Source organism: Varanus komodoensis, unplaced genomic scaffold (assembly GCF_004798865.1).
Source record: "Varanus komodoensis strain SLA01 unplaced genomic scaffold, ASM479886v1 scaffold186, whole genome shotgun sequence".
NCBI lineage: Eukaryota > Metazoa > Chordata > Lepidosauria > Squamata > Varanidae > Varanus > Varanus komodoensis.
Window position 1 is genome coordinate 39,922 of NW_025335541.1, and position 26,001 is coordinate 65,922.

At 49.3% G+C, this 26,001-nt stretch overlaps 1 protein-coding gene across 1 annotated transcript; it reads left to right on the forward strand.

Annotated features, from left to right (window-relative positions):
* The first annotated feature begins 288 nt into the window (after nt 1-288).
* Nucleotides 289-20,650, forward strand: LOC123021765 (zinc finger protein 208-like). The gene is made up of 11 exons (XM_044426826.1): nt 289-1,051; nt 1,585-1,717; nt 1,963-2,066; nt 2,249-2,366; nt 3,007-5,269; nt 11,301-11,359; nt 13,935-14,431; nt 15,002-15,134; nt 17,236-17,339; nt 17,536-17,653; nt 18,226-20,650. Exons 1-11 carry the CDS (start codon nt 431-433, stop codon nt 20,091-20,093), a joined length of 6,018 nt encoding a protein of 2,005 aa, XP_044282761.1. The 5' UTR covers nt 289-430; the 3' UTR covers nt 20,094-20,650.
* Nucleotides 20,651-26,001: the final 5,351 nt, after the last annotated feature.

Genomic DNA, 26,001 nt, shown 5'->3' on the forward strand with positions numbered 1-26,001 from the left:
ATGATCCCACCACCAGGATGAATGCAAGGCCTCCTCTTGCCCAAGCTCCTCGTGAACTGGTGTATGCGGGCATGGCAGACATGTTCAACAGGGATAGCAGGAAATCAGGGAAGAAAATGCCATGTGTGGCTGCTAGTCATTGTGGCTTCTTGGTGGCCACATGCTGAGAGGCAGTACGCTGGTGTGCATCACTTGGTGGGGACCATGTTTGGAAGGAGGGGGTTAATCACACAATAACCATGTGGGTTTCCCATGGGCATAGGAGAGTAGAGTCAGAAGTGGCCACTCATAAGTTCGACCCTGGGGACTGGCCATCTTGTGAGCAGCATGCTGGAGAGGGTCCCGTGGTCTTATCCAGTGTGGCTCTTCTGAGGCCCTCAGTCAGTGTAAAGGAGGATGTGTTTACATACAAAAAGCAGATGTGGTATAAATGAATAAACAAGGTATAAACAAATGCCTGTTTCTTGTAGGAAAGGGGTGGTGGAAGGATTTGAAATGGGGTCTGGGGTTGGGTTGGCAACAGGTGTATCTGTGTTTTCCTCCCTCTCTCCTCTTTTTCTCAAAAAAGATCCGACAGTGCAGCAACGAGGCCCTTCAGGTCCTGCTTAAAGCAGAAATGGAGAATGGAGTTAAGATGAAAGAGCAGGACTTGCCTGGCTGTGAGGCAGGAAGCGGCTCTCATGAAATCCCGCAACGGAGCAGTATAGAGCTCTGGGAAAGAGGCATGGAGGAGGACATGGGTGCGAGCAGACTCAGCTCAGATGCGGCTCGCAAGCACTTCAGGCAGTCGGGCCTCTACCTGGAGGCTGAGGGGCCCCGAGCAGTTTGCAGCCACCTCCACCGTCTCTGCCGTCAGTGGCTGCGGCCAGAAAGCCACACGAAGGCTCAGCTGCTGGACCGTGTGACCCTGGAGCGGTTCCTTGCCATCCTTCCCCCACGGCTGGAGAGCTGGGTGAGGGAGTGCGGAGCAGAGACCAGTGCCCAGGCAGTGGCCCTGGCCGAAGGCGCCATGCTGAGCCAGGCAGGGAAGAGGAAGCAGGAAGAGGAGCAGGTGAGCGCTTTTCCTCCTCATAACTCCAAGGGACTACGACTTTAAAACTCCCTTCCAGGGGCCTGGTTTTGATGCCTGTTTCTCAAGGATGTGCCAGTTTCCCGTGTCTCCCTGCCCCAATCCACACCAGGCCCGTTTTGAATGTGTGGGGCAGGCTCTCTTGGGAGCATCCAAAGTACCTTCAGTAGGTTCATTTGTTTTGCTCCTCAAGAGGAGAAGGTCCTTTTCACGTAGCGGGAGAATCCTCCTGGTGGGACGAGGAGCAGCGAAGGAACATGCGGAGTTGCTCGGGATCAGTCACCATCTCAGCTTCTCCCTCCCTGCTGACTGAATCCAGGAGGCTCTTTGTGGCCTTCGACCAGGACTGAGCCATCAACCCAGCAAAGGGATCCTTCCCTGCTCGTCTCAAGTCCACTCAGCCTGGACTTCTGCAGGGCTTGGGGAAGAGGCCCGAACGGCACACCTGTGGGAATCTTCTCTTTTCCTAATACCTGCATCCCTTCCCTTACCTGTACTCTGCATTGCTGTTCCAGGTTCAGCGAATGGTGGACAAAGCAGCCGCAGGGTTCCCAGTGGCAGAGAAGGCTCCGTTGGATCCCACACTGGGGCTCCTGTCTAGGGGGATCATGCAGGGAGTAGACAGGGGACCCTTGTCTTCTGTTAAGGGTGAGTGGGCCCATTTCAACCTCGTCTACCATCTGCTCTGTGCCCAAAGTGCCTGAGGTGATTAAGCTTCTCTTGAGCTTCCTTTGGGGTGGAGGGAAACTCTTCCCCAGTATTTGCTCCAAACCATGGAAAGGCAGATTGTCCAGTATATAGATAAACACATTGAATGATTTCACACAAGAAATTAAATGACTAAAAGTTCTTCAAAAACACAGTTTCTTCTCTGATCTCTTTCCTGTCTTTAGAAAAGGGAACAGCCTGTAGGGAGGATGGAATGACACTCAGCATTCCTTCAAGGCCTCCTTCGGCTTGTGGTGGAGGGGAAACATCTTCCCTACATGCAGAAAAGGTAAGAGAGGCCTGAGGGCCTTTCTCCCTCCCCCTAGACCTGGCAGAATCAGCCCCTTTGCCTTTGCTTCCATCCCAGGAGGAGGATCAGAGGCTTCCGGAATCACCCGCAGGGGAACCTCCAGCCCCCTCCCCACCGCCGTCTCCCTGCATGGCTGTGATGAACGCCTTCCTCTTCCCCAGGGTGTGACGAGCCTCGAGGAGGTGGCCGTGCATTTCTCGGAGGACGAGTGGGCCCTGCTGGACGCTGGCCAGAGGGCTCTGCACCAGGAGGTCACAGAGGAGATCCTGGCTTCTCTGGGTGAGGAACGCGGCCCCTCCAGATGGGGCTGCTTCTTTCCTTCCATGGTAGATCCTGGGTGGCAACATTCCAGGCTCAGCTTCTATGTAGGAGGCATTTGTGTGAATGCATTTCCGGTCAACTCTGGTATATCCACCTTGGGTGGACATTTAAGAAGCCTAATCACTTTTTCTGAGAGACACAAGGGAGCAGATTCTTTGAGACTCGGAGGCTTCTCACCTCCAGCTTGGCCTCCTCTTCGTGGCACCTCTAACACGACACATTTCGGTGAACACACCGGAAATGTAGGTCCAGTAGAACAGTGACACAAGCCAGCAGGAATGCCCTAAGAGTCTACCATGACTGCTGGATTCAAAAGTTGCAAGTACATCCAAAAGAGCTGTCAGCAATACTCACTCTCCGGTTCCTGGTTTCCAAACCAGCCAGGAAAAAATGGCAGGTCCTGCTGTCGATGCTGGATTTTTAGATTTTTAATGCCTTCCTTTCTGTTGGGGTACCACGTGTGGGATGCCTTGGAGGAAACACACCCAACCACGAGGAATTGCCTCCACCCCAGTCATTTTTGATCATGTTGATCATATCAGCAACCCATTGGGTTTTTTCTGTCTGTTGAGGCATAATTTTCTTTCTGTTCTTTCAGCGGATTGCAGGGGGAGCAACAGAAACAGTGTGCATCAAGGACAGGGGACAGCAGACAAAGAAAACTGTTGTGATGAGTCCATTTCTTTTGAGCGGGCCGAGTTCTGTGCTGTTCCAATGGCACCTTCTGAAGGAAGGAATAAGAATATTTGCAGTGGGGAAAGACGGTGGGGAAACTCCAAGGACATAAGGAGGCAACAGATCCAGCTTTCCAGGAAGCAAGATATTGACAAAGAGGGGAATTGCTTCAAGTGCTTGAAGTCTGAAAAGAAATTCAGTTGTAGGTCAGACTCTAACACAGAAAAAAGAATTCCCACGGGGAAAGAACCAGACAAATGCTCAGAGGGGAATGAGTGTTTCAGTCCTAATGAAAGCCTTCCCTCACATCAAACAGGTTGCATAAGCAAGAGACCTTACAAGTGTTTGGAGTGCGGAAAGTGTTTTGCTAAGAGAGGCTGGCTTCAAGCACATCAAAAAAGCCACATAAGAGAAACACTGTATAAACGTTTAGATTGTGGAAAGGGCTTCCCTCAGAATTCAAATCTTGTATCTCATGAAACTATTCCCAAAGCTGGGAAACCTCATAAATGCTCGCAGTTTGGAAAGAGCTTCAGTGAAATCATGGGCCTTGAAAAACATCTCTCAATCCACACAAAAGAAAAGCCCTTTCAGTGCTCAGTGTGTGGAAAGAGTTTCTGTCAAAATGTAAACCTTAAGGTACATCAGAGAATCCACACAAATGAGAAGCCTTTTAAATGCTCAAAATGTGAAAAGGCCTTCCGTCACAGCATGAGCCTTAAAAGGCATTTCACAATCCACACAGGAGAGAAGCCCTTTCAGTGCTCTGTGTGTGGAAAGAATTTCCGTCAAAACATACACCTTAAACTACATCAGAGAATCCATACAAGGGAGAAGACCTGTACTTGCTCTGAATGTGGGAAGAGCTTCCTTGACCACGGAAGGCTTAAAAAACATGAAAAAATTCACTTGGGGGAGAAGCCGTATAAATGCTTAGATTGTGGAAATGGCTTCTCCCAGAATTCAAACCTTGTATCTCATGAAACAATTCTGGAAGCTGGGAAACCTCATAAATGCTCCCAGTGTGGAAAGAGCTTCAGTGAAAACATGGGCCTTAAAAAAGATCTCGCAATCCACACAGAAGAGAAGCCCTATAAATGTCCTGATTGTGGAAGGAACTTTGCTCAAAAATCACACCTTAACTCACATAAGGTAATTCACACAGGAGAGAAGCCCTTTCAGTGCTCTGTGTGTGGAAAGAGTTTCCGTCTAAATGATCATCTTAAGGTGCATCAGAGAATTCACACAAATGAGAAGCCATTTAAATGCTCAAAATGTGAAAAGGCCTTCCGTCACAGCATGAGCCTTAAAAGGCATCTCACAATCCACACAGGAGAGAAGCCCTTTCAGTGCTCAGTGTGTGGAAAGGATTTCCGTCAAAACATACACCTTAAGATACATCAAAGAATCCACACAAGGGAGATGACCTGTACTTGCTCTGAATGTGGAAAGAGCTTCCTTGATCGTGGAAGGCTTAGACATCATCAAAGAATTCACTCAGGGGAGAAACCATATAAATGCTTAGAGTGTGGAAAGTGCTTCACGTGGCACTTTCAGCTTAAGGTGCATCGAAGAATCCACACAGGGGAGAAGCCGTATAAATGTTTCAAGTGTGGAAAGACCTTTACTCACAAGACATACCTTAAGTCACATAAAAGAATTCACTTGGAAGAAAAGCCCATTCAGTGTTCAATGTGTGGAAAAGGTTTCCGCCATAACACAGAACTGAAAGTACATCAGAGAATCCACACAGGGGAGAAACCCTACACCTGCTCTGAATGTGGGAAGAGCTTCATTGATTGCACAAGGCTTAAAAATCATCAAAGAACCCACACAGGGGAGAAGCCCTACACCTGCTCTAAATGTGGGAAGAGCTTCACTTGGCAGTCTCAGCTTAAGTGGCACCAAAGAAATCACGCAGAGGAGAAGGCTTATAAATGCTTTGAGTGTGGAAAGAGCTTTGCTCAGCACTCACACCTTAACTCACATAAAAGAATTCACGTGGAAGAGAAGCCCATTCGGTGCTCAGTGAGTAGAAGGGGTTTCCGTCGAAACACACAACTTAAGTTACATCAGGGAATGCACAAAGAGGAGAAGCCCTACTCTTGCTCTGAATGTGGGAAGAGCTTCCTTCATGCCAGAAGGCTTAAACGGCATCAAATAATTCACACGGGAGAAACTTCTGTGTGAGTGTGGAAAGAGCTTCACTTGGCACTCCCAGCTCATGGTGCACCAAAGAAATCACACAGGGGAGAAGCCATATAAATGCTTGGAGTGTGGAAAGAGCTTTGCTCACAAAACATACCTTAACTCTCAGAATTCACATGGAAGAGCAGCCCATTCAGTGCTCAGTGTGTGGAAAAGGTTTCCACCATAACACACAACTTAAGGTACATCAGAGAATCCACACAGTGGAGAAGCCCTACACATGCTCTGAATGTGGGAAGAGCTTCATTGATTGCAGAAGACTTAAACATCATCAAAGAACTCACACTGGGGAAAAGCTGTATAACTGCCTTGAGTGTGGAAAGAGCTTTACTTGGCAATCTCAGTTTAAGATGCACCAAAGAAGTCACATAGGGGAGAAGCTATTTAAATGCTTGCAATGTGGAAAGGCCTTCTGTCAAAACATTTGCCTTAAAAGACATGAGAGAATTCGCAAAGGGGAGGAGCCCTGCGCATGCTTTGAATGTGGGAAGAGCTTCCTTGATTGGAGAAAGCTTAAACATCAAAAAATTCACTCAGGAGAAACCACATAAATGCTTTTGAGTGTGGAAAGGCTTAGCAGTTCAGAGCTTCAAAGACACCAGAGAATCCAGTCAGAGCGAAAACCATGTAAATGCTTAGAGTGTGGAAAGAGCTTTGCTCGGAAGGGAGAACATAACTTACATGGAAGAATCCACACATGGGAGAAGCACTTTGGGTGTTCAGTGTGTGGCAACAGTTTCAGTCATAGTAGCAACCTGAGAACACATGAAAATACTCATACAGTGAACCAGCTCTAAAAATGGTTTCAATTGAGGATTGAATTGAGAAATGTAGACTACAAGTGAGTCAGAATAGGCCTCACAGGCCATCTAGTTGGACCCCCGGCTCCAGCTACCTTCACTCGTGTAATCCAGAACATGTGGGTGTCCAATCTTTCCTTGAAACTCCTCACTGATAGGGCCTCAACCACCTCCCTTGGAAGCCCATTCCATATCCTAAGGGGTCCTGATCATCAGGAAGTACTTCCTGACTTCCAACCTGAAGTTCCTTGAGCTTTGCCACCTTGGAACTTGTTCTGCCCTCTACTGCAGGGAGGAACTGGCCATGGCCCTCCTCCATGTGACATCCCCTCACATACCTTTAAGTTACTCAAATATCCCCTTGGAGTCTTCTCTTCTCCACCCTGAAATGCCCCAGTTTGTTAAATCTCTCCATGTACGTCAGTCCTCCCAACCTGGCTGCCATTCTTGTGACCCTATGTTGATCGGATTCTAACCAAGCTATGTCTCTCCTAAAATGTGGATCCCAGCAATGGACACAGTCCTCCAGTTGCGGGTGCACCAGTGTCATGTAGGGCGGTATCAACATCTCCCAAGATCTGGAAGGCACACTTCTAGTTACACATCCACAGGTGGCGTTCGCCTTCTCAACTGCTGCATCACACTGCTAGCTCATGTTCAGCCTGCTGTTGACACATACCCTGAGTTCCCATTCACATGTGCTGCTCCCCAGCCACTTGTCCCCCATCCTGTACCTGTGACACCTATTCCGATGCCCCAAATTCAGGACCTTGCACTTATCCAGAGTGAATGCCATCCTGTTGTCCCCCGCCCACTACCACATCCTGTCCAGATCCTTGTGGATCTGGATCACCTGCTCCTCAGTTGTGGCCACCGCTCCACCCAGTTTTGTTGAAAACAAGTGGCTTAGGAGGGATTTTGAAAGAGAGTAGTAAATAAATATGGTTAAATATTGAAATATGACCTGAGATAGCTTTACTCTCAATATTTGATAGAAAACACTAGAGTTGGTATTTTAAAGAATTGGAAGCAAACTTAGTAACAGTTGCAAGATTAATTATAGCAAAGAATTGGAACATACTACATTATTATCAATGGAAGTTTGGAATGTAGCTATTCATGACAAATGTGTGATATTCGAGTGGGGAAAGGCTATATAGAAAAGAATACTTGTTATGATGTTTGGGGTTCATTTATGCATTGTGTGTATTTTAAAAAGGAGTGAGAAGGATTTTAACCTTCATGGGGTCATTGCAATTTTGGAAGGGGTATGGAATTTCTTGAAGGAAGTTTTGAAGGAACTTTTAAAATGTTTCCAGTGGTCCCAGTGGTGGGATGCACTGGGCTTTGTATAGTACAGTTTAACTGTATGTTTAATATTGCATGTTTTTTTTAATTCTATGTCTTGTAATTGTATTTCCCATTTTAGATTAATAGAAATTTAAAAAAACTGGTAATGGGCACAAGGGCATAGCTGTGTTCATTGAAGAGCTCCGTTTGATTCAGGCCCTGCAGGGAGCTCTTTGCACATTCTGTTTGCTGGCCGATTTCATTTCAGCATGTTCATTATCACACTTCAAAGGGGACTGCAGAATGATCCGTTCGCTCCGGAATGTCCACTGTCCTGGCTCCAAACCAGAGCTTCTGCTCATAAACTAAATGACTGTGGCTCATTTTTGCTGTTCTTTAAATTAAAACAATATTTACTCCTCATCTCCAATGTCCTTTCTTCCCCTCTTTATTATCTGGGCAAAATGCTTTTACTTTCAAACCTGTTTTTCTTACCAGGTAGACACTGACTCCCTGCTGCCTTAACTCTCCAGTGTGCTAATCGGAGGGGCGATGTGAATCTGGTTCACACTTTTCTGTCTAGCTAACTTGGAAATGGAAAAGACTTTTAAAGGAATGTACTGGCTTTGTGGCTCTCAGAGGTGATGGAGTGCACTGACTTGCATGACAACCCACCGTGGCTTATGCTGCACAGTGGCCTGTCTTTTGAATTCAGGATGGGTTTATTTTTGGCTTATTAGCCTCCATCACACTTCAAGCTTCTATTCAGGGTGGCTTGACCCATGATGGTTATATCATCTGAACTCCGATGATACAACCCATCATGGATCAAGCCCTGCTACAAATGCGCCACTTTGCTAGAGCAGCATGGTCATCTTGCCACTCTCGTCAAGCTGCCGTCAACCACCGCTGATGGCCTCAGTGGCATTGCGGGCGGCTGTCGGAGGCTTCCCCTTCACCCTGTCCAGCTGGCTGTAGAAGTCCTCATTCTCCATTCCTGCAGGGGGAACAGGGATCCCCAAAGCTGTCAGAACCAGTCCCTCCTCCCTCCACGGCCCACTGCCATGGTCATCAATTAGGGCTCATGCTGGGGACCGTCTGAGCAACGTAATGCCCCGGCTGCGGGCACACGGTCTCTTGGAATCCCCAGGAAAGCAGGATGCCAGCTGGAGGCTGACTCACCAGGAAGGGAGCTCCTCATCGTGCACAAAATAAGGTCAGGCAGCTTCCAGAGCGCTTCCAAATTGCTGACAAGGTGCACAGCGAGCTGGACTGCGAGGCAGGCTTCAGTCAGCCAGAATGGGCAGGCAGCGAAGGCTACCTCAATGTGCCGTGTGACTGGATTTTCTTGTGGGTTGTGTCAAGCTGTTCGTAGATCTGGGAGTTTCTCTGGCTGTTGCATGTTGACAGCATGTGGGGTTTGTCCTGTTTTTAAGTTGGATATTTGCAAACTGCCCAAGGAGAACAGGAGGAGGCAAGGTCAGACCAGGGTCGGAGTCCAGCGTTCAGCCGCCCCATGGGATCCCACCAGCCCCACACACAGGTGGTCTCGAGTGGCAACCTGAATGGCACACCATATGCTAAGCAAGATTTGGCCAAGTGCACTTGGATGCTGGCACTTTTCTTTGCTTTTCTTAAATGTCACTCCCCCTTCCCCTGGCTTGGAGGGATCCCTTTGGAGCTCCTCACACTCCCTATAGCCGCCCCCCCACAAAAAAAAAATCAAATTGGTGTCACCAGCAAGCCTCACCACTTCACTTCCCTCCCTTACTGAGCAGAACCACTGTCGGTTCTGAACAAGCCACATCAGAGTATGGCCCGACTGAATCTGGGCCAGGATGGCAGAGGCTCTGCCCACCGACTGAGAAGATGTCCAGGGCCTGCGCCCCCCTGGGCGTGCCTCCTCATCCAACCCCATGAGGCACGGCAACGGGAGGGCAGCCCATATCTCCTGGACCACCTTCTCCTCTTGGCAGGTGCCAGGCAGGAGGGGAGCAGACCAGGGGCTGCTGCAGCGCACTCCTCCCCACAGTCCTCGCCTGCCATTTCGGGACATGGCACTGGGCAGGGGGTGAGCAGGGCATGCCTGGGAAAGGCTGGGGGGGGGGGGGGCTTGTCTTGGACTCTCCTGAGTCCGGCTCCCCACGTGTCTGTCCCTTTCCTTGGCACCATTCTGAGGCTCACCGCTGCCCTTCCCAGCACCCGCCAGAAGGATGGCGCCCGCGAGCATCAGAGGCAGGGAGACTTTGGAAACACTGCCCTACAACAAGAGACTGAGGGAACTGGGCATGTCCAGTCTTGAGAGGAAAAGACTGAGAGAGGACGTGGTCTCCCTCTGTAAGTAGCTCAAAGACTGTCACAAAGAGGAAAGTCAAGATCTCTTCTTGCTGGTGCCACAGTATAGGATACGGAATAAACAATTCAAGTTGCGACAACCCAGATTCAGGCAGGACATCAGGAAAAGCTTCCTCACTGCCAGAGCAATACAACAGTGGAACCAGCTGCCTAGAGAGGTGGTGGGCTCTCCCACACGGGAGACATTCAAGGGGAAACTGGACAGCCACCTGAGTGGGATGGTGTGACTTGGTGTCCTGCAACAGAGGGCCTTGGACGCGATGGCCTTCACGGTCCCTTCCAACTCTACTATTCTATGATTTGATGAAAATTGCCAGCCTACTCACACCTGAGGCAGAAAGAGGAGACATTTCTAACATGGCAGAATCATGCAATAGAAGGGTTGGAAGGAATTCATGGAAGGGTGTGGGAAGGGGTGTTGAAATAGCAGATCCCTCCAGAGCACGTGGAGCTGCTCCAGACCACGCTAAGAGAAGCTCAGCTGCAGCATTTGCCACCCATCACGAAGGGAGACCCTGCGCTTAAGGCCGCCGGCCTGGACTGGGGGCTGCGATGTGGGCAGCCCTTGTGGGCAGCCCCAAAGTTGCTTGTTGCTGCGCGGAACAAGCTCTCCCTGACATTTTGGGGCCAGACTTGCCGGGCTGTCGGTGCACCACCAGTCAAGTTGAAGGGGGTGGGATCAGCTTATGTGGAGAACAACACACATCGGTCGGCCCATTTCTGCAGGTGTTGGGGAAAAACCCACTGCGGGCACTTTGTGTGATCAGGATGTCTCTGGCCCCAATTCAGAAGTGCAGGATTCTCTGCTGTAATGAGTGGATGGATGGACGGACGGGCCTAGTTTAGGTGAGGAATCTGGGGAAACCTGAAGAAAGCCAAGGAGCATGATGGGAATTCCTGGATGAAAGAAATGCTGACAGAGTGAAAGGTCACAAAGCTTGGCAGAAAGTCCCTAAGGTAACCTAATCTGAGACTGATCAGCTCGAAGTGGGTTTCCCTGGTGAGGAGGAAGGGATGAAGGGTAGTGTGAGTGAGTGAGCGTGGCTTCCCTTATAGTGTAGTCAGTAAAAGAGCTCTTGATTTGAACACTCCGGACTGGCTGTCTCTGTGTCCACGTCCGTCTCCACTCTCTGAGCTCTCAGGGTGGGAAGCAGCACTCAGGCTTGGAAAGGTCCCTTTGTGAGGGCATGCGCATGATGGCGAGGATGCATTATAGTCTGCGCTTTTCCTCCGGTGAGGAACCGAGGGTGGATCGCACAGCTCCATTTTGTGCTCGCAACACCAGCCCTGTGAGGTAGGTCGGGCACGAGCGAGGGACTGGCTCCCAGCCACCCGGGGAGCCCCATGGCTGAGAGGGGAGCGGAACCCAAATCTCCCGGGCCCTCAGTCCCACAGGCTGACCACTGGAGACGTGGGACGCCTATTCCCGCCCCAGTGGAAATTATGGCAGGGAAATATGCCCTAAAAGCGAGAAGGGAGCGCGGCCCGCAGGCCACGCTGCTGTGGGTCACATGCAGGGGAGACCCATTGAAGGGCCGCACCGCAAAGCGCCCTGTCCTGACAGCCCCGCTCAGGCCGGGGAAAGGCGAGGCGGCAGCTTCCTTCGTGGAATCGCCGCGTCACGTACCGCGGGGCGGCTTTAAATGCCACCAGCATCGGAGAGGTCAATTCAGAGGAGGCCGCGATCCTTGAAGAGGATCGGAGGGTCCCGCCTCCACCAGTCAGTCCGAGGCGCCCAATATAGGAAATAAGAGGGAAGGGTTAAGGTGAGAGAGAGCCGCCTTCCTAGAGGGGCTGCAGAGCGTCTTGGTTCCCAAGACGACCTGGCCGCGCTCCCAGCAACCTGCGCGCCCAATGCGCAGGCGCTGCTTCCAGCATCGGGGTGGGAGGAGGGGGTTCCTGGCGTGGCCCCGGGAAGGCGCGCGCTCAAAGGGTCCCGGGCGGGGAGCCGCTCCTCGGAGGGGAGAGGGAGGCCCCTCGCCCGAGAGAAGCCCGGCCGGAGAGCAGGAACTCGGTACGTGGGGCCGGAGGGGAGGCCGTGGGGGTCCCGCTCCAGTGGGGAGACGGGGGGGAGGCCCCTCGCTGTCCCGCGACCCCAGGCGGCTGCCCCGGGAGGTCTGCAGGGCGCCCCTCGAGCGGCCCCCGCGAGGAACCGGCCCGGGCGAAGCCGGGGGGAGGGCAGAGCCCGAGCCGGGGGGTGGGGGACGCGGGGCAGCGCTTCTCCTCCCGGTGCCTTGAAGCCGGCGGGATTCCCGCCAAGGAAGCGGCCCTTTGCCTTAGGGCGCATCGCTCTCCCGCACAGTAATTCTGCTGGGATCTTTGTGTTACGGCATGTCGTGCACTGGCTCTGTGCATTTGCCGAAGGTCAATAGTGAAAGGACTCCAGGCCTTCCCTCCCACTTTAGGCGTCTTTGAGCTTTCTATTCAATGTAGTGCCAGGCGCAGTGCAGGGGGGCGGCTTCCATCAGGGACATGGTGTGTGGAAGCGCACGAGGGTCCCTGGAAAGCAGCGCAGCAACTATGCCCATGGGGGTGAGAAGCTTTGTGGAGGGGAGGGGGAGACAGGCCCTGCCAGAACCATGCAATCCCAAGGTTGCTTCCCCCCCCTCTCACTGGAGACCCTGCAGGAGACCCTAGTCTTCTAGACCTGGCCTAGGGAAAGCCAGGAAACGGTCTGTAAAGACACGAAGGGCAAAGCCCTGGGGGAAGGGGAACTGGAGATCCTCTGCTTGCTTCCAGGGGACTTAGCAAGTGGCCCAGCCCAGCATTCGTTGGAGGAAGTTGGCCACGAGCCGGGTGGATTAGTTGGAGGAAAGGGGGCCTGGATGGGGGTGTTCAAGATGATGCCTGTGGTGGAGAAATGAGGAGGGAGACCTTAACCCCCTTTCCTTTAGTCTAGAACCCAAAGGAGTCATCCCAGAAAGCGAAGAGTGTGAGATGTCGGACAGAACCAGGATCTAGCACTCCACTCCCATGGTGGCAAAGCAGCTTCCCAGAGGATCCCTCAAGCAGGATCGGTGCAAGACCTCCTCCTGCCCAGGCTCCTCAGCAACTGGTGTGTGCAGCCATGGTCCATCTGGTCACAGAGGCAGCATTCAGCCAGCTGGGCGAGCAGCCACCGATGGCCTCCTCCCTCCCGAATCTGTGCAGTCTCCTGTTGCAGCCATCCAAATTGGTGGCCAGCAGGACTTCTGGCGGCAGCCAATTCCGTATTTTAGTTATAGGATGTGCCAAAAAGTAATTCCTTTTGTCTGTCCTAAACCCCAGCCCAATCAGCTTCATGGAATTATTTAGCGTTTGAGTGTTACGGGAGAGGAAGAAAATTGTCTCCCTGCCTTCTTTCTCCATACTATCCGTTATTTTCAACATCCCTATCCAGTCTTGCCTGACTCGTCTTTGTCTAAGCTGATATGTGCCCTTTTGGGGGACCTGCTACAGACCCCTGATCATTTCTATTGTTGAGCCCTTGTAAGGACATATCTTCCAGCAGATAGTGAACCTATGGAGTTTCCTGCCACAGGAAATTGTGAGTGGTGACTGACAATGCAGACACTGTAAACAAGGATGTGAGGAAATCAGGCAAGAGAAGGCTGTGCGTGGCTACGAGGCCTTGTGGCTCCTTGTTGGCCACTAACTCGGGGGGAGTACGCTGGGGTGCACCACTTGGTGGGGGCCTTGGGTGGGAGGAGGCAGTTGATCACGCAGGATCCATGTGGGTTTCCCATGGGCCTAGAAGAGTAGAGCCAGAAGGGACCCCTGACCCTCAGGACCACCCCCAAGTTTGACCCTGGAGGCTGGCCATGGTGTGAGCAGCATGCTGGAGAGGGTCCCGTGGTCTTATCCAATGTGGCTCTTCTTACGTCTGTCTTTAGAGTAAATCTGTGCCTTTAAGCCAACTGGGTGACTTTGGGCCAGTCACAGCCTCTCAGCCCAACCTACCTCACAGGGTTGTTGTTGTTGTGGGGATAAGATGGAGGAGGAGAGAAGATGTAAGCTGCCTTGAGCCCTTTGTAGGAAAAAGGCAGGATCGCAATATAAATAAATAAATGAATGAATAAATGTGCATGAGGTGCATATGCTAGAAGTGAATGGCAATCAAGTGCCTGTTTCTAGCGAGTTGGGTTTTGGGGGATGTTTGAAATAGGGTCTGGGGTTAGGTTGACCATGAGAATATCTGTGTTTTCCTTCCTTCCTACAGTCTTTTCTCTCAACAAAGAACCGGCAATGCAGCAAGAGCCCCTTCAAGTCCTTCTGAGAGCAGAAATGGAGAGTGGAGTGATGAGAGAAGGTGGCTTGGCTGGCTGTGAGTTAGGAATCGGCTCCCATGAAATTCTCCAAGGGAGCAGTATGGTACTCTGGGAAAGAGGCACGCAGGAGGACATCGGGAGGAGCAGACTCAATTTAGATGAGGCACGCCAGCGCTTCCAGCTGCTGGACCCCTACCTGGAGGCAGAGGGGCCCCGAGCAGTGTGCAGCCGCCTCCACCATCTCAGCCGTCAGTGGCTGCAGCCAGAAAGCCACACGAAGGCTCAGCTGCTGGACCAGGTGATCCTGGAGCGGTTCCTGGCCATCCTTCCTCCATGGCTGGAGAGCTGGGTGAGGGAGTGCGGAGCAGAGACCAGTGCCCAGGCGGTGGCCCTGGCCGAAGGCGCAGTGCTGAGCCAGGCAGAGGAGGCGAATCAGGAAGAGGAGCAGGTGAGCGCTTTTCCTCCTCATAATTCCAAGGGGCTACGACTTTAAAACTCCCTCCCAGTGGCCTGGTTTTGATGCCTGTTTCTCAAGGGTGCTCCAGTTTCCCATGTCTCCCTGTCCCACACCACACCAAGCCTCAGTTTTGAACGTGTGGGGCAGGCTCTCTTTGGAGAAGCCAACGTCCTTTCAGTGGGTTCATTCGTTTTGCTTTGCAAGAGGAGAGAGTCCTTTTCATGTAGCGGGAGAATCCTCCTGGTAGGATGAGGACCAGCGAATGAACATTGGGAGTTTCACGGGATCATTCACCATCCCAGAACTTCTCCCGCCCTGCTGACTGATTCCAGGAGGCTCTTTTCGGCCTTTCCTTCGACCAGGACTGAGCCATCAAGCCCAGCAAAGGGATCCTTCCCTGCTCATCTCACTTCCACTCAGCCTGGGCTTCTGCAGGGCACCCTGAGGAGCAGGCCTGGACTGCACAGCCGCTGGGAAGTTCTGCCTGCCCCTTGCAGCACCATATTCTCCTTTCCTGATCCCTTCAGCCTTCCTTACCTGGGATCCACATTGCTGTTCCAGGTTCAGCGAATATTGGGCAAAGCAGCTGCAGATTTCCCCGAGGCAGGAAAGGTTCTGCCAGATCCCACACTCGGGCTCCTGTTGAGGGGGATCGTGCAAGAGGTGGACAGGGGACCCCTATCTCCGGGTGAGGGTGAGTGGGCCCATGGTAGCCTCATCTCCCATCTGCTTTGCCGAAATTGCCTGAGCTGCTTTAAGGTTCTCTTGAACTGCCTTTGGGGTGGGAGGAAATTCTTTTGCAGTAAACATAGGAACAGAGCGAGTCAGAAGGGGCCTCCCAGGCCACACAGTTTGACCCCTGGCTCCTGCCGGCTCTGGTCGTGGGATACCTACCATGTGCATGTCCAGCTATCCTTGATACCCTCACCGATGGGGCTTCAAACATCTCCCGTGGAAGCCAATTCCATACCCTCGGGGTCCTAACTGTCAGGATGTACATTTGTGCATCCATATTGAACCCTGATTCCCTGAGCTTTGCTCCATTTGAATGCATCCTGCCCTATTCCATAGGGGAAAACAGGTCTCAGCCCTCCTCTGTGTGACATACCTGAATGTCGCCAGTAGATCCCCTTTCAGGCTCCTCTTCTCCAGGCTGGAAAGACCCAATTCCCTCAGTCTCGCCTCATATGGCTTTCCCTGCAAACTGGCCACCAACCTTGTGTCCCTACGCTGCACTGACTCTAACCTGGCTACATCCTTTCTGTAATGAGGGGCCCAAAATGAGCACAATACTCCAGTTGCGGGCGCACCAGAGTCGTGTAGAGTGGAAGTAATGCCTCTCTTGATCTAGAAGCCACATTTCTGGCTGTGCAACCAAGGGTGGCGTTTGCCCTCTTGACTGCTGCATTGCACTACTGACTCATGTTCAGCCTGCAATTGACTAGCACCCCGAGATCCCTTTCACAAGTGCTGTTCTCCAGCCACTTGTCCCCTAACTTGTACTTATGACACCCATTTCTATTCCCCAAGTGCACTTATCCACATTGAACGCCATTCTGTTGTCTCCTACCCACGTCCATAGTCTGTCCAGATCCTTCTGGATCCAGAGTACCTGCTCCTCAGTTGTGGCCACTGCCCCTGTTGGAGTATCATCTGCGAATTTGATCAGCAGACTGTTCACCCCTTCTTCCATGTTGTTGATGAAAAGATTGAACAGGATCGGTCCCAGGACAGAGCACTGGGAGACCCCTCTTGTCACTGGCTGTCATCCTGATGATTCCCCACTAATAGTTACTCTGATTTCAGTTTGTCAACCATGCCCTAATTCATCGGACAGTGCACAGGTCTCTCCCAAAACTCAGTACCCTCAGTTTCTCAACTAGAATATCATGGGGCACTTTGTCTAAGGCCTTGCTGAAATCCAGGTATACCACATCCACTGCATCCCCTCCATCTAGCCATCTCGAAACCTTGTCATAGAATTCCACAAGGTTCGTCTGGCAGGTCCTGTTTTTGCGGAAGCCGTGTTGCATGGCCATCAACCTCCCTTCCCTATCTACAGGTAATAGCTCTCCCCCTTTTATGAGCCTTTCCATCATCTTCCCCAGAATGGGTGTGAGGCTAACTAGCTTGTAATTCCCCATGCTTCCTCTATCATCCTTTTTGAAGATTGGGACCACTGACGCCACCCTCCAGTCCTCTGGAACCTCATCTATTCTCCACAAGTCCTCAAAAATGGGGGCCAACAGCCACGGGAGTACCACCAGCAACTCTCGAAGTACCCTCGGGTATAACCTGTCATGCCCTCATGCCTTTGTAATGTCCATTGCCCTGAGGAGCTCCTTGATTTCTAGGGGGTGACTCTAATCTGTGCCACTAAATCCCTGGTCTCATCCAGTCCCCCATGTACATCATCCTTGTTCTGCTTCGGGGAGAACACAGAGACATCTGAATTGTTCCCTCACATTAGTCACCAAACTGCGTTCCTGTTTATTAAGTGGCCCCTCCCTCTGTCTCCCCTTCCTCTTGCTCTTTACATGTTGATAGAAGCCTGGATATTCTTCGTAAGTCTCAGCTCATAATCAGCCTTAGCCTTTCGAAGAATCTTGCTGTAAGATTTCCTGCAGAGGTTCCTGTTATGTCTAATTCCTCTTATCAGTAGCTACTCTATAACATGGAAAAGCAGTTTGTTTAGCAATACAGATGAACACATTGGATGATTCGACACAAGAAACTAAATAATGAAATGTTCTCCAAGGACACAGTTTCTTCTCTGATCTCTTTCCTGCCCTTAGAAAAGGGAATGACCTGCAGGGATGATGAAGTGACACTGAGCGTTCCTCTGAGGCCTCCTTCGGTTTGTGGTGGAGTGGAGACACCATCCCTGCATGCAGAAAAGGTAGGAGAGGCCTGAGCGCCTTTGTCGCTCCCCCGGCCCTGGCAGAATCAGCCCTTTGCCTTTGCTTCTGTCCCAGGAGGAGGATCGGAGGCTTCCGGAATTACTCGTGGATCCCGGATCCCGCAGGGGAACCTCCAGCCCCCTCCCCACCGCCGTCTCCCTGCACTGCGGTGATGAACGACTTCCTCTTCCCCAGGGTGTGACGAGCCTCGAGGAGGTGGCCGTGCATTTCTCGGAGGACGAGTGGGCCCTGCTGGACGCTGGCCAGAGGGCTCTGCACCGGGAGGTCACGCAGGAGATCCTGGCTTCTCTGGGTGAGGAGTGCGGCCCCTCCAGATGGGGCTGCTTCTTTCCCTCCATGATAGATCCTGGATGGTGAAATTCCTGGCATAGTTTCTGCCTAGTTGGCATTTGTGTGGGTGTCCTTGAGGTCGGCTCTGGTATGTCCATCCATGGTAATATATAGGCTGACTGTTCCTTTTCTTCTGAGACACAAGGCAGCATTGCCAAACACAAAATTCATCTCAGGCATAGATTCATGGAAAACAGTGACGAAGCCAGCAAGAGTCTAGCCTGGCTGGTGGCTTCAAAAGACGCCGAGCCATCCAGAAGGCCCATCGGAGTCGAATGCCCACTTTCCCATTCCTGGGTCACTCGCCAGCCGGTACAAAATGGCAGGTCTCGCTGTCGATTCTGGCTTCTTGTGATTTACAGATTTTTATTGTCTTCCTTTACCATTGGGGCACCATGTGGGATACCTCTGAGGAGACAAACCCATGCGCAAGGGCGTGCCTCCTCCCCTATTAGTATCATCCCATTACTGTAATCAGCAACCCACTGGGTTTTTTCTGTGCATTGAGGAAGATTTCCCTTTTTCTTCTTTCAGCGGATTGCAGGGGGAGCAATAGAAACGGTGTGCACCAAAGACAGGAAACTACACAGAAAGAAAACTGGAAAAATGTGTCCATTTTTTCTGAATGGTCAGAATTCTGTGATGTTCCAATGGCACAAGCACTTTCTGAAGGTGGCAGAAGCAGTATTTGCAATGAGGAGAAGAGTTTCATGTGCTCCAAGTATGCAGAGGAATTCACTGGCAGCTTAGAGCTTAATAAAGAAAAAATAATTCACGTGGAGAAGCGTTATAAATGTTCAGAGTGTGGAAAGCAGTTCTCTTGGCCCTGTTATCTTAAGTGGCATCAAAGGACCCACACAGGGGAGAAGCCGTATAAATGCTCAGAATGTGGAAAGTCCTTTGCTTTGATCTCAGGGCTTAACAGACATAAGGTAATCCACAGAGAAGAGAAGCCCTTCCAGTGCTCAGTGTGTGGAAAGGGTTTCAGTCAAAAGGCACACTGTAAGGCCCATCAGAGTACCCACCTCGGGAGGACGGCCTGCTCTGAGTGTGGGAAGAGCTTCCTTGATTGCGAAAAGTTGAAACAGCATCAAAGAATTCACACTGGGGAGAATCTGCACAAATGTTTGGATTGTGGAAAGAGTTTCTCTTGGCCCTCTCACCTTAAGGTGCATCAAAGAACTCACACAGGGGAGAAGCCATGTAAATGTTCAGAATGTGGAAAGGCCTTTGCTCGGAAATCACAGCTTAATGCGCACAAAGCAGTCCACACAGGGGAGAAACTCTTTAAGTGCTTAGCCTGTGGGAAGAACTTTGCTGCGAAAGCACATCTTAGGAAACATAAGGTAATTCACAGAGAAGAGAAGCCCTTGCAGTGCTTATTGTGTGGAAAAGGGTTCAGTCAGAAGGTACAGCTCCAGGTCCATCAGCATACCCACGCTGGGGAGAAGCCATACATTTGCTCTGAATGTGGGAAGAGCTACCTTGATTTCAAGAAGCTTAAACAGCATCATAGAATTCACACAGGGGAGAATCTGCATAAATGCTTAGAGTGTGGGAAGGGCTTCACTTTGCGCTATCAACTTAAGTTGCATCAAAGAAATCACACAGGTGAGAAGCCATATAAGTGCTCAGAATGTGGAAAGGGCTTTGCTCAGAAATCGCACCTTAACTCGCATAAAGTAATTCACACAGGAGAGAAGCCCTTTCGGTGTTCAGTGTGTGGAAAGGATTTCATTCAAAAGAGACACCTTAAGGTACATCAGGATACTCACACAGGAGAGAAGTCCTTTCTGTGCTCAGTGTGTGGAAAGGCTTTCAGTCGAAACACAAATCTTAAGGAACATCAGAGAATCCACACAGGAGAGAATCCCTTCACCTGCTCTGAATGCGGGAAGAGCTTCCTTTATTGTGGAAGGCTTAAACGACATCAAAGAATTCACACAGGTGAGAAGCCATATAAGTGCTTCGACTGTGGAAAGGCCTTTAATCAAAATGCATCCCTTCTAAGCCATTGCAGAACCCACACATGGGCGAAGCCGTATAAATGCTTAGAGTGTGGAAAGTGTTTCAGTCGGAGCATGTACCTTGAGGAACATCAATATATACACACAGGGGAGAGACCCTACCAGTGCGTCAACTGTGGGAAGAGTTTTCGTAGTGACAGGTATCTTAAACAGCACGAAAGAACCCACACAACGGAGAAGCCCCATGTATGCCCAGAGTGTGGAAAAAGCTTCCGTCAGAGTTCAGACCTTAAATATCATCAAAGTGTACACACAGGGGAGAAACCCTACAAGTGCTCTGAGTGTGGAAAGAGCTTCACTCGAAGTCGCAGCCTTAACAGTCATAAAAAAATTCATACTGGATTGAGCTGTGTAGATGTTCAGATCGCAGAATGAGTTTCCAGGATAGTGAAAATGTGTGTTTTCAGCAAATCTGCACACATGAACATTTGTATATGCCTAGTGTGCAAGAGTGCAACCTCAGTTGTGTGTGGTGCTGTGTTGTTGTTTTTCAAATGCTTCCTTTTTTGAAAAGAACAAGCATTCAGAAACAAATTTAACATTGTCAATATTCCTTTCCCCTCCACCTGTAGATTGAATTACTTAAAATAGTCTACAGTCCTCCTGGGTGCATGTTGGTTATACAGAAACTATTAGCATAATAACTTGCTGGCCCTATCCTCCCATATTCAATTACAAAAAAGGAACACACCAGGGATGCTCATTATCTCCACTTCTGTTTTCCCATATATTGGAAATTTTAGCCACAAAAATAAGATTCAAAAATGAAAGGCTTGAATGTAGAAAGAAAAACATTCAGAATGAAAAGTTATGCGGATGATGTACTGACAATTTTAAATCCTCATCTATCAATACAACATATAATAGATCAAATTGAAAAAATGCATCTATTTCTGTTATAAGTAACAAGAATGAAATGAAATTTTAAAGTTTCGAACAAAATGAAAAAGAATATTTTAGAACTTTTAAGATGTGAAATAACTTTTAATCTATGCAAGTGTCTGGGAATATCTTACTCAACATAATGGTACACTGTTCCACAACAATTATAATGTGGATAAAGATCCAAAATGATCCACACAGATGGTTTAAATTAAAAATGTCTTGACTGGGAAGAAGTTTTACCATAAAATTAATGTTCTCCCAAAGTTGACCTTTTTATTTTCGGCAGAACAAATTTTAATACAAGGGAAAACCATAAAAGAATGGCGGACACCTGTAAACTTTTATCTGCAATGGGGAAAAAACCCCAAGATTTAGAGTTAAAATACTGCAAGATGGAAAAGAAAGAGGAGTCCAGCACTATCCCATATCAAATTATACTGCTACACAGCTGGATTGGTTTGAGTTACAGATGGCATTAAAAATCCTGATTATGCAGGCTAATAAAACTGGAAATGGCAGCTCTAGAAGGAGAACTACATAAATACCATTAAAAAGATCTAACTCAAGATAAAAATAAACCATTAGAGATGATCTGAAAGGAATTTGGAATATTTTACGGAGGATTGGCCTTCCTATTTGATGTCTCCAGTAGAAGCATATTGTGACATTTAAGGAAATACCTTGTTTTCATAACATATGGGGATATGATGGATCAACAAGGAAGAATCAAGTCTTTGCAAACATTGATGAAGGAAAAAGAATGACTTTATTTCTTACTGGTCTCAAGACTGAGGAAATTTAACAAGGAAGAGGTACTGTAAGAGATCTGGCAGATTGAAAAGTTTATTTCACAGCAAAAAGATGTGCATGGAGTTACAAGTTTTAAAAGTTTTGGAAAGGCATACTTACAGAATATTTTGAAAATTAACTTCATGCATGCTAAGAATATGCTATTGAGTATTCTACCAGAAACTCTTGTGAGAAATACGGGAGAATTATTTAACTATATAATAACAGCAGTCAGAATTACATTTACAACAAAATAGAAAACTGAAGGCTGTGCAACTAGAGAATATTGGAAAAAAGCTAGGTAAATGTGAAATGATGGCAAAATTAATAAGCTATGTAATCAGAAGACTGCTCTAAGATTTTAATGATACATGGGAAGCTTAGTATGCAGATTAATAAGTGAGACAACAAAGAGATCTTAACTAAGGGTGATTAAGCTGATACAAGTTTTAATAACTCATAAAGGAGAAATCCTGTTAATGAATTTAGTTACCATTGGAAAGCCTATCAATTTTTATCTTATTTGTAATGAAGAGAAAAAAAATGGGATTTTTGGGTATCTTTGTTTTCTGAAAGAAGGAAGGTAAGGGGAAATGAATGGGGAGAGGAAGGGGGAGAGAAAAGGGGGGGGGGAATTATCTTTAGTTCTAATTTGGTTCCTAGCTATGCAATGGGGTGAATCACAGCTTAATGTTTATGTTAAAGCCATTTTCTCTGAACTTATTAGTTGTATTCAGCTACTGACTAATCTATTCAATCAGTATCTATCACTGTGTGTCATAATGTAAAATTGTAGTTACATGTTTAGATGAAAAAGCCTATCAGTGATTCTTTGTAGAACTTGCATTTAGTTTCATAAGCAATTTGAGTATATGGAGCTTTGGAAACTTATTTTGATATTTTGGTTTTTCTTACTGTTTCTTGATACCTTGTTTGAAAGAAAAGAATGTAGTGGATATCCCATGCGATGTGAAACAGCAGAATTTACTAATTGTTATTTGATTTCTGAGTGGACTCTTATTTCAGTTCACATCTTTGAGTCTGTAGAAACAAGACTGCATAGCAGGAAGTTATGAGTTCGTGCTCTGAGCACCTGTCTATTGTCTCCTTGCGGGCTGTGCTCGTCTTCCAGTTCTGACAGCTGTGGCCAATTCGCTGCACACCCAGCGAGAGCTGACGAGGCGGTGGACGGGTCATCCATGTGCGCCCCGGAGCCTGCACCACCACGGGGTATTCCAGGCCTCCTGCCAGTGAGGCAGTGCACCTCCTGCGCCCGGGCAGGATCTGTTGCTCCCTGCTGTGCGCTCTCAGGGGCAGTGCCTGAGTGCTTGGCAGTGCAGTGGGGCAGAGAGCTCGTCTCTCCTGGCACCCCTGTGGACAAGAAGGGTGCGCTGCCCCTTTCTCACAGCACCCCCTGCAGGAGTTGCAAGGGAAGTGTTGAGGTGCATTCACAGGGAGCCCCGGAGAGCGCCACAGTTCCAGAGTCGAATGGGTGCCGTTTCTCACAAGCTGTGCACAGAAAGTGCAGGCATGGCTTCCAGCGAGGGCAGGGAGGACGGTGCCCCTGGCATGGTCCTGGGAAGGTGTGCGCCCAAAGGGTCCAGGGCACGGTTGCAGGTCTGTGCAGGCCCCCCCCCCCTTATGGCTGCTCTGGGCTCTGCAGGGGACCCTCCCCTTACACCCCCCATGGGAATCCTGACCAGGGGGAGCAGGAACATCATATGTAGGCCCTGGAGGGGAAGGCCGTGGGAGGCTCCTGTGTCCTTCCTCCAGTGGGCTTGGCAGTCAGGATGGCCCCTGTGGCAACAATCGGGAGTGGATAGAGGCATTCAGAATCACATCTCCTGCAGAGAAAGGGGTGAAGGGCTATTTCTTCCAACGAAATCTGTGGGGGTCCTGCCCCCTCTGGTGCACACTTTTGGGGAGAGAAGAGGGGAGACCCCACCGTGCCATGTGACTCCCAGGCAGCTGCCCCACGAGGCCTATAGGGGACACTCCTCGTGCTGTTGTCTCCACTCCACCACAGACTGGAGTCCCAGCGTTCCTTCATCCTCCCTGTGAGTCATTCCTCTTCCTAAGGTCGGGGAAGAGAGATGGGAAGAAACTCTGTTCTTGAAGAACACTTTGTTGTTTAGGTGCTTATGTGCAATCGATCTTTTTCCAAATTGCAAAACAAAACTGCTTGTTCAATGATTTAGAGCAGATACAAGAGATGACTTTTCTCTCACAACCAGGGATGCACAAGAGAACCTGCTCAGGCACTTTGGGCAGAGAGCAGAGGGGAGGCACAGCTGATAGAGGCCCCCCTCCTCCTTACCCAGGGAGGTGAGTCTTCCAGTGCCCTCCTGCACAATCTCTCCGAAAAGCAGCCCCACTGGGGGATCCGAAGGAGCTTCCTGCTGCAGGGAATTCGGTAGCTGCTTTGTGCAATATTTGTGGATCCTGGAACAGCAATGCGGATCCCAGTTAAGGAAGGGTTGGAGGGATTGGGAAGAAGGTGGTGAGGCATGTGCCAAGCGGTACTTCTCAGTGGGCTTGCATCTCTACTTCTAGGGCTGTTCTGGCCTCCAAGCCCTACAGCTCCCCAGGCAGCATCTTTAACAAGGGAGTCTAGAAGGATCTGTGCACTAGGACTCTTGCTCAACCCTGGTCTAAGTAAAGGTCTAAACGGCCTCCTGAAACCAAGCAGCAGAGAGGGAGATGCTCCATGATAGTTGCTGATCTGCAACTTTCTCTGATATTTTGCCAGGTGGCCTTCCCCTTTTCTACAACAGAACATAGCCACGGAAGTGTGGGTGAATCCTCCAAAAGCGATCCCTTGTTCCTCCATGCACATGGTGAGCATGTCGTGAACGGAGCCGGCTGAAGCCGGGGGTCAGACTAGATGGCCAGGGAGGCCCCTTCTGACTTGCTCTGTTTCTACATTTCCAAGTCCTGGATAATGGAGGCAAGGCTCTCCATTTGCTCTTTAGCCAAGGGATGTTGCTTCCCACTGGAAAGTTGGGTTTGTATTTGATTTTAACAGGCACCACTTTAAGGAGACTGGTCTCATTGGGGCATGTGGTCCATACATGAACTGAAATGGTGGTCAGCTCCAGTACCCTTTGGAAAATATCAGCCAGCTCAGCTCTTTCCCCCCAATCTGCCAGCAGCATGAGTAGAGAGGGGACAGAGTGCTGTGGCAAATCAACCAAAATCCCATCAGGTTGACAGTAGATGGTAGCTCCTAATTTGCAGAGGTCTGTCCCCAGCAAATTCACGGGTGGGTGGGGATAGGAGAAGGAATGTTCCATTGTTAATGGGCCAATTGTCACTGGTACAGGCTCGGAGATTTGATGCTGAGCCAGGGTTCTCATCACTCCCATCACTGTCTTGAGTCATTCCCTGCAGTTTCAGACCAGGAACATTGGAAGAAACAGTGGAAAAAGTTGTTCCCATGTCCACTAGGAAAGGAAAGGAAGAGTTGGAAAGAGTGTGAGAAAGAAAAGATTCAGGTCCCAAACTTCCAGGTGACCATTAGTTCAGATCTTCTGCTTGAATGAATTGCCCTCAAGGAACTGCCTGAGGAAACTTGGTGGGGTGCACTGGGGCTGGTTGTTTAGGGACCAATGCTGGTCTGTGGTTCCCTGGTCTTGCCGCCTTGCATTCCACCCTCGTGCCCTGCCTTGTGGCACAGAAAACAAATTATGGGAGGTTTCATAGTTGATGGACGAGGTTTTGCAGGTATGCCATGGAAATACTCTCGAGGGGCCGGTTGGGAGCCATAAGTGTAATCCCTCTGCCTCATTTCCAGCTGAACTGCTGCCAGGGTGTCTTTAGCTTCGTAATGTACATTACATTGCAATTACTAGCTTACATTACAATTACTAGCAAAAAACTACCATCACTATGAAAAAACACACTTTTGCTCCTCTTTGGCACCTCCATCAGCTGCTCAGAGTCCAACTCACCAATCTAAAGCCACAGATGCTGAAAAATACCAAAAATATCTACAATCGACTCTTTTGGCAATACAAACATCTTTAACAGCTATGCAAGCATCCCAAGAGGCTATGCAAAATTCTATATCAAAATTAAGCTTAGAACAGAGGAATATATTAGCAGAACAGAGGAACATGTCAGCTGAGCAGAAGAACTTTGCAAATGAATAGAGAAAATGTCTTGACGAATTGGACAGCTCTGTTTAGGATGTATCAAACCAACTGGCAGATGTTTGACTCAAAACTGAACAGAATACACAAAAAATGCATGCCCATGAAAAAATTGAAACAGTAGACAAACACAATAAAACAAGCAAGTCATTATGGGATTTACTTGCTAAATTAGAGATGGAGAAGGCATCTAATTATCTGAAATTCCAGAACATACCCAAAGGAAAGAATGAGGACCTAAGGGAATTAATAATTACTATGCTGGCAGAGGCGTTGGATCTGGAAAACAAAGAGGTGGGCATAAACATTAACCTTGTTTATAGAGTGAATTCAAATTATGCTAGGAAACACAAGTTTCCGAGGGAAGTCCATGTTAAATTTGCAAAAAGGTCTATGAGATGTTTTGAGGGCAGTACATGATAAACCTTTAAAGGCTAATGATCATCATGAGGTGACGG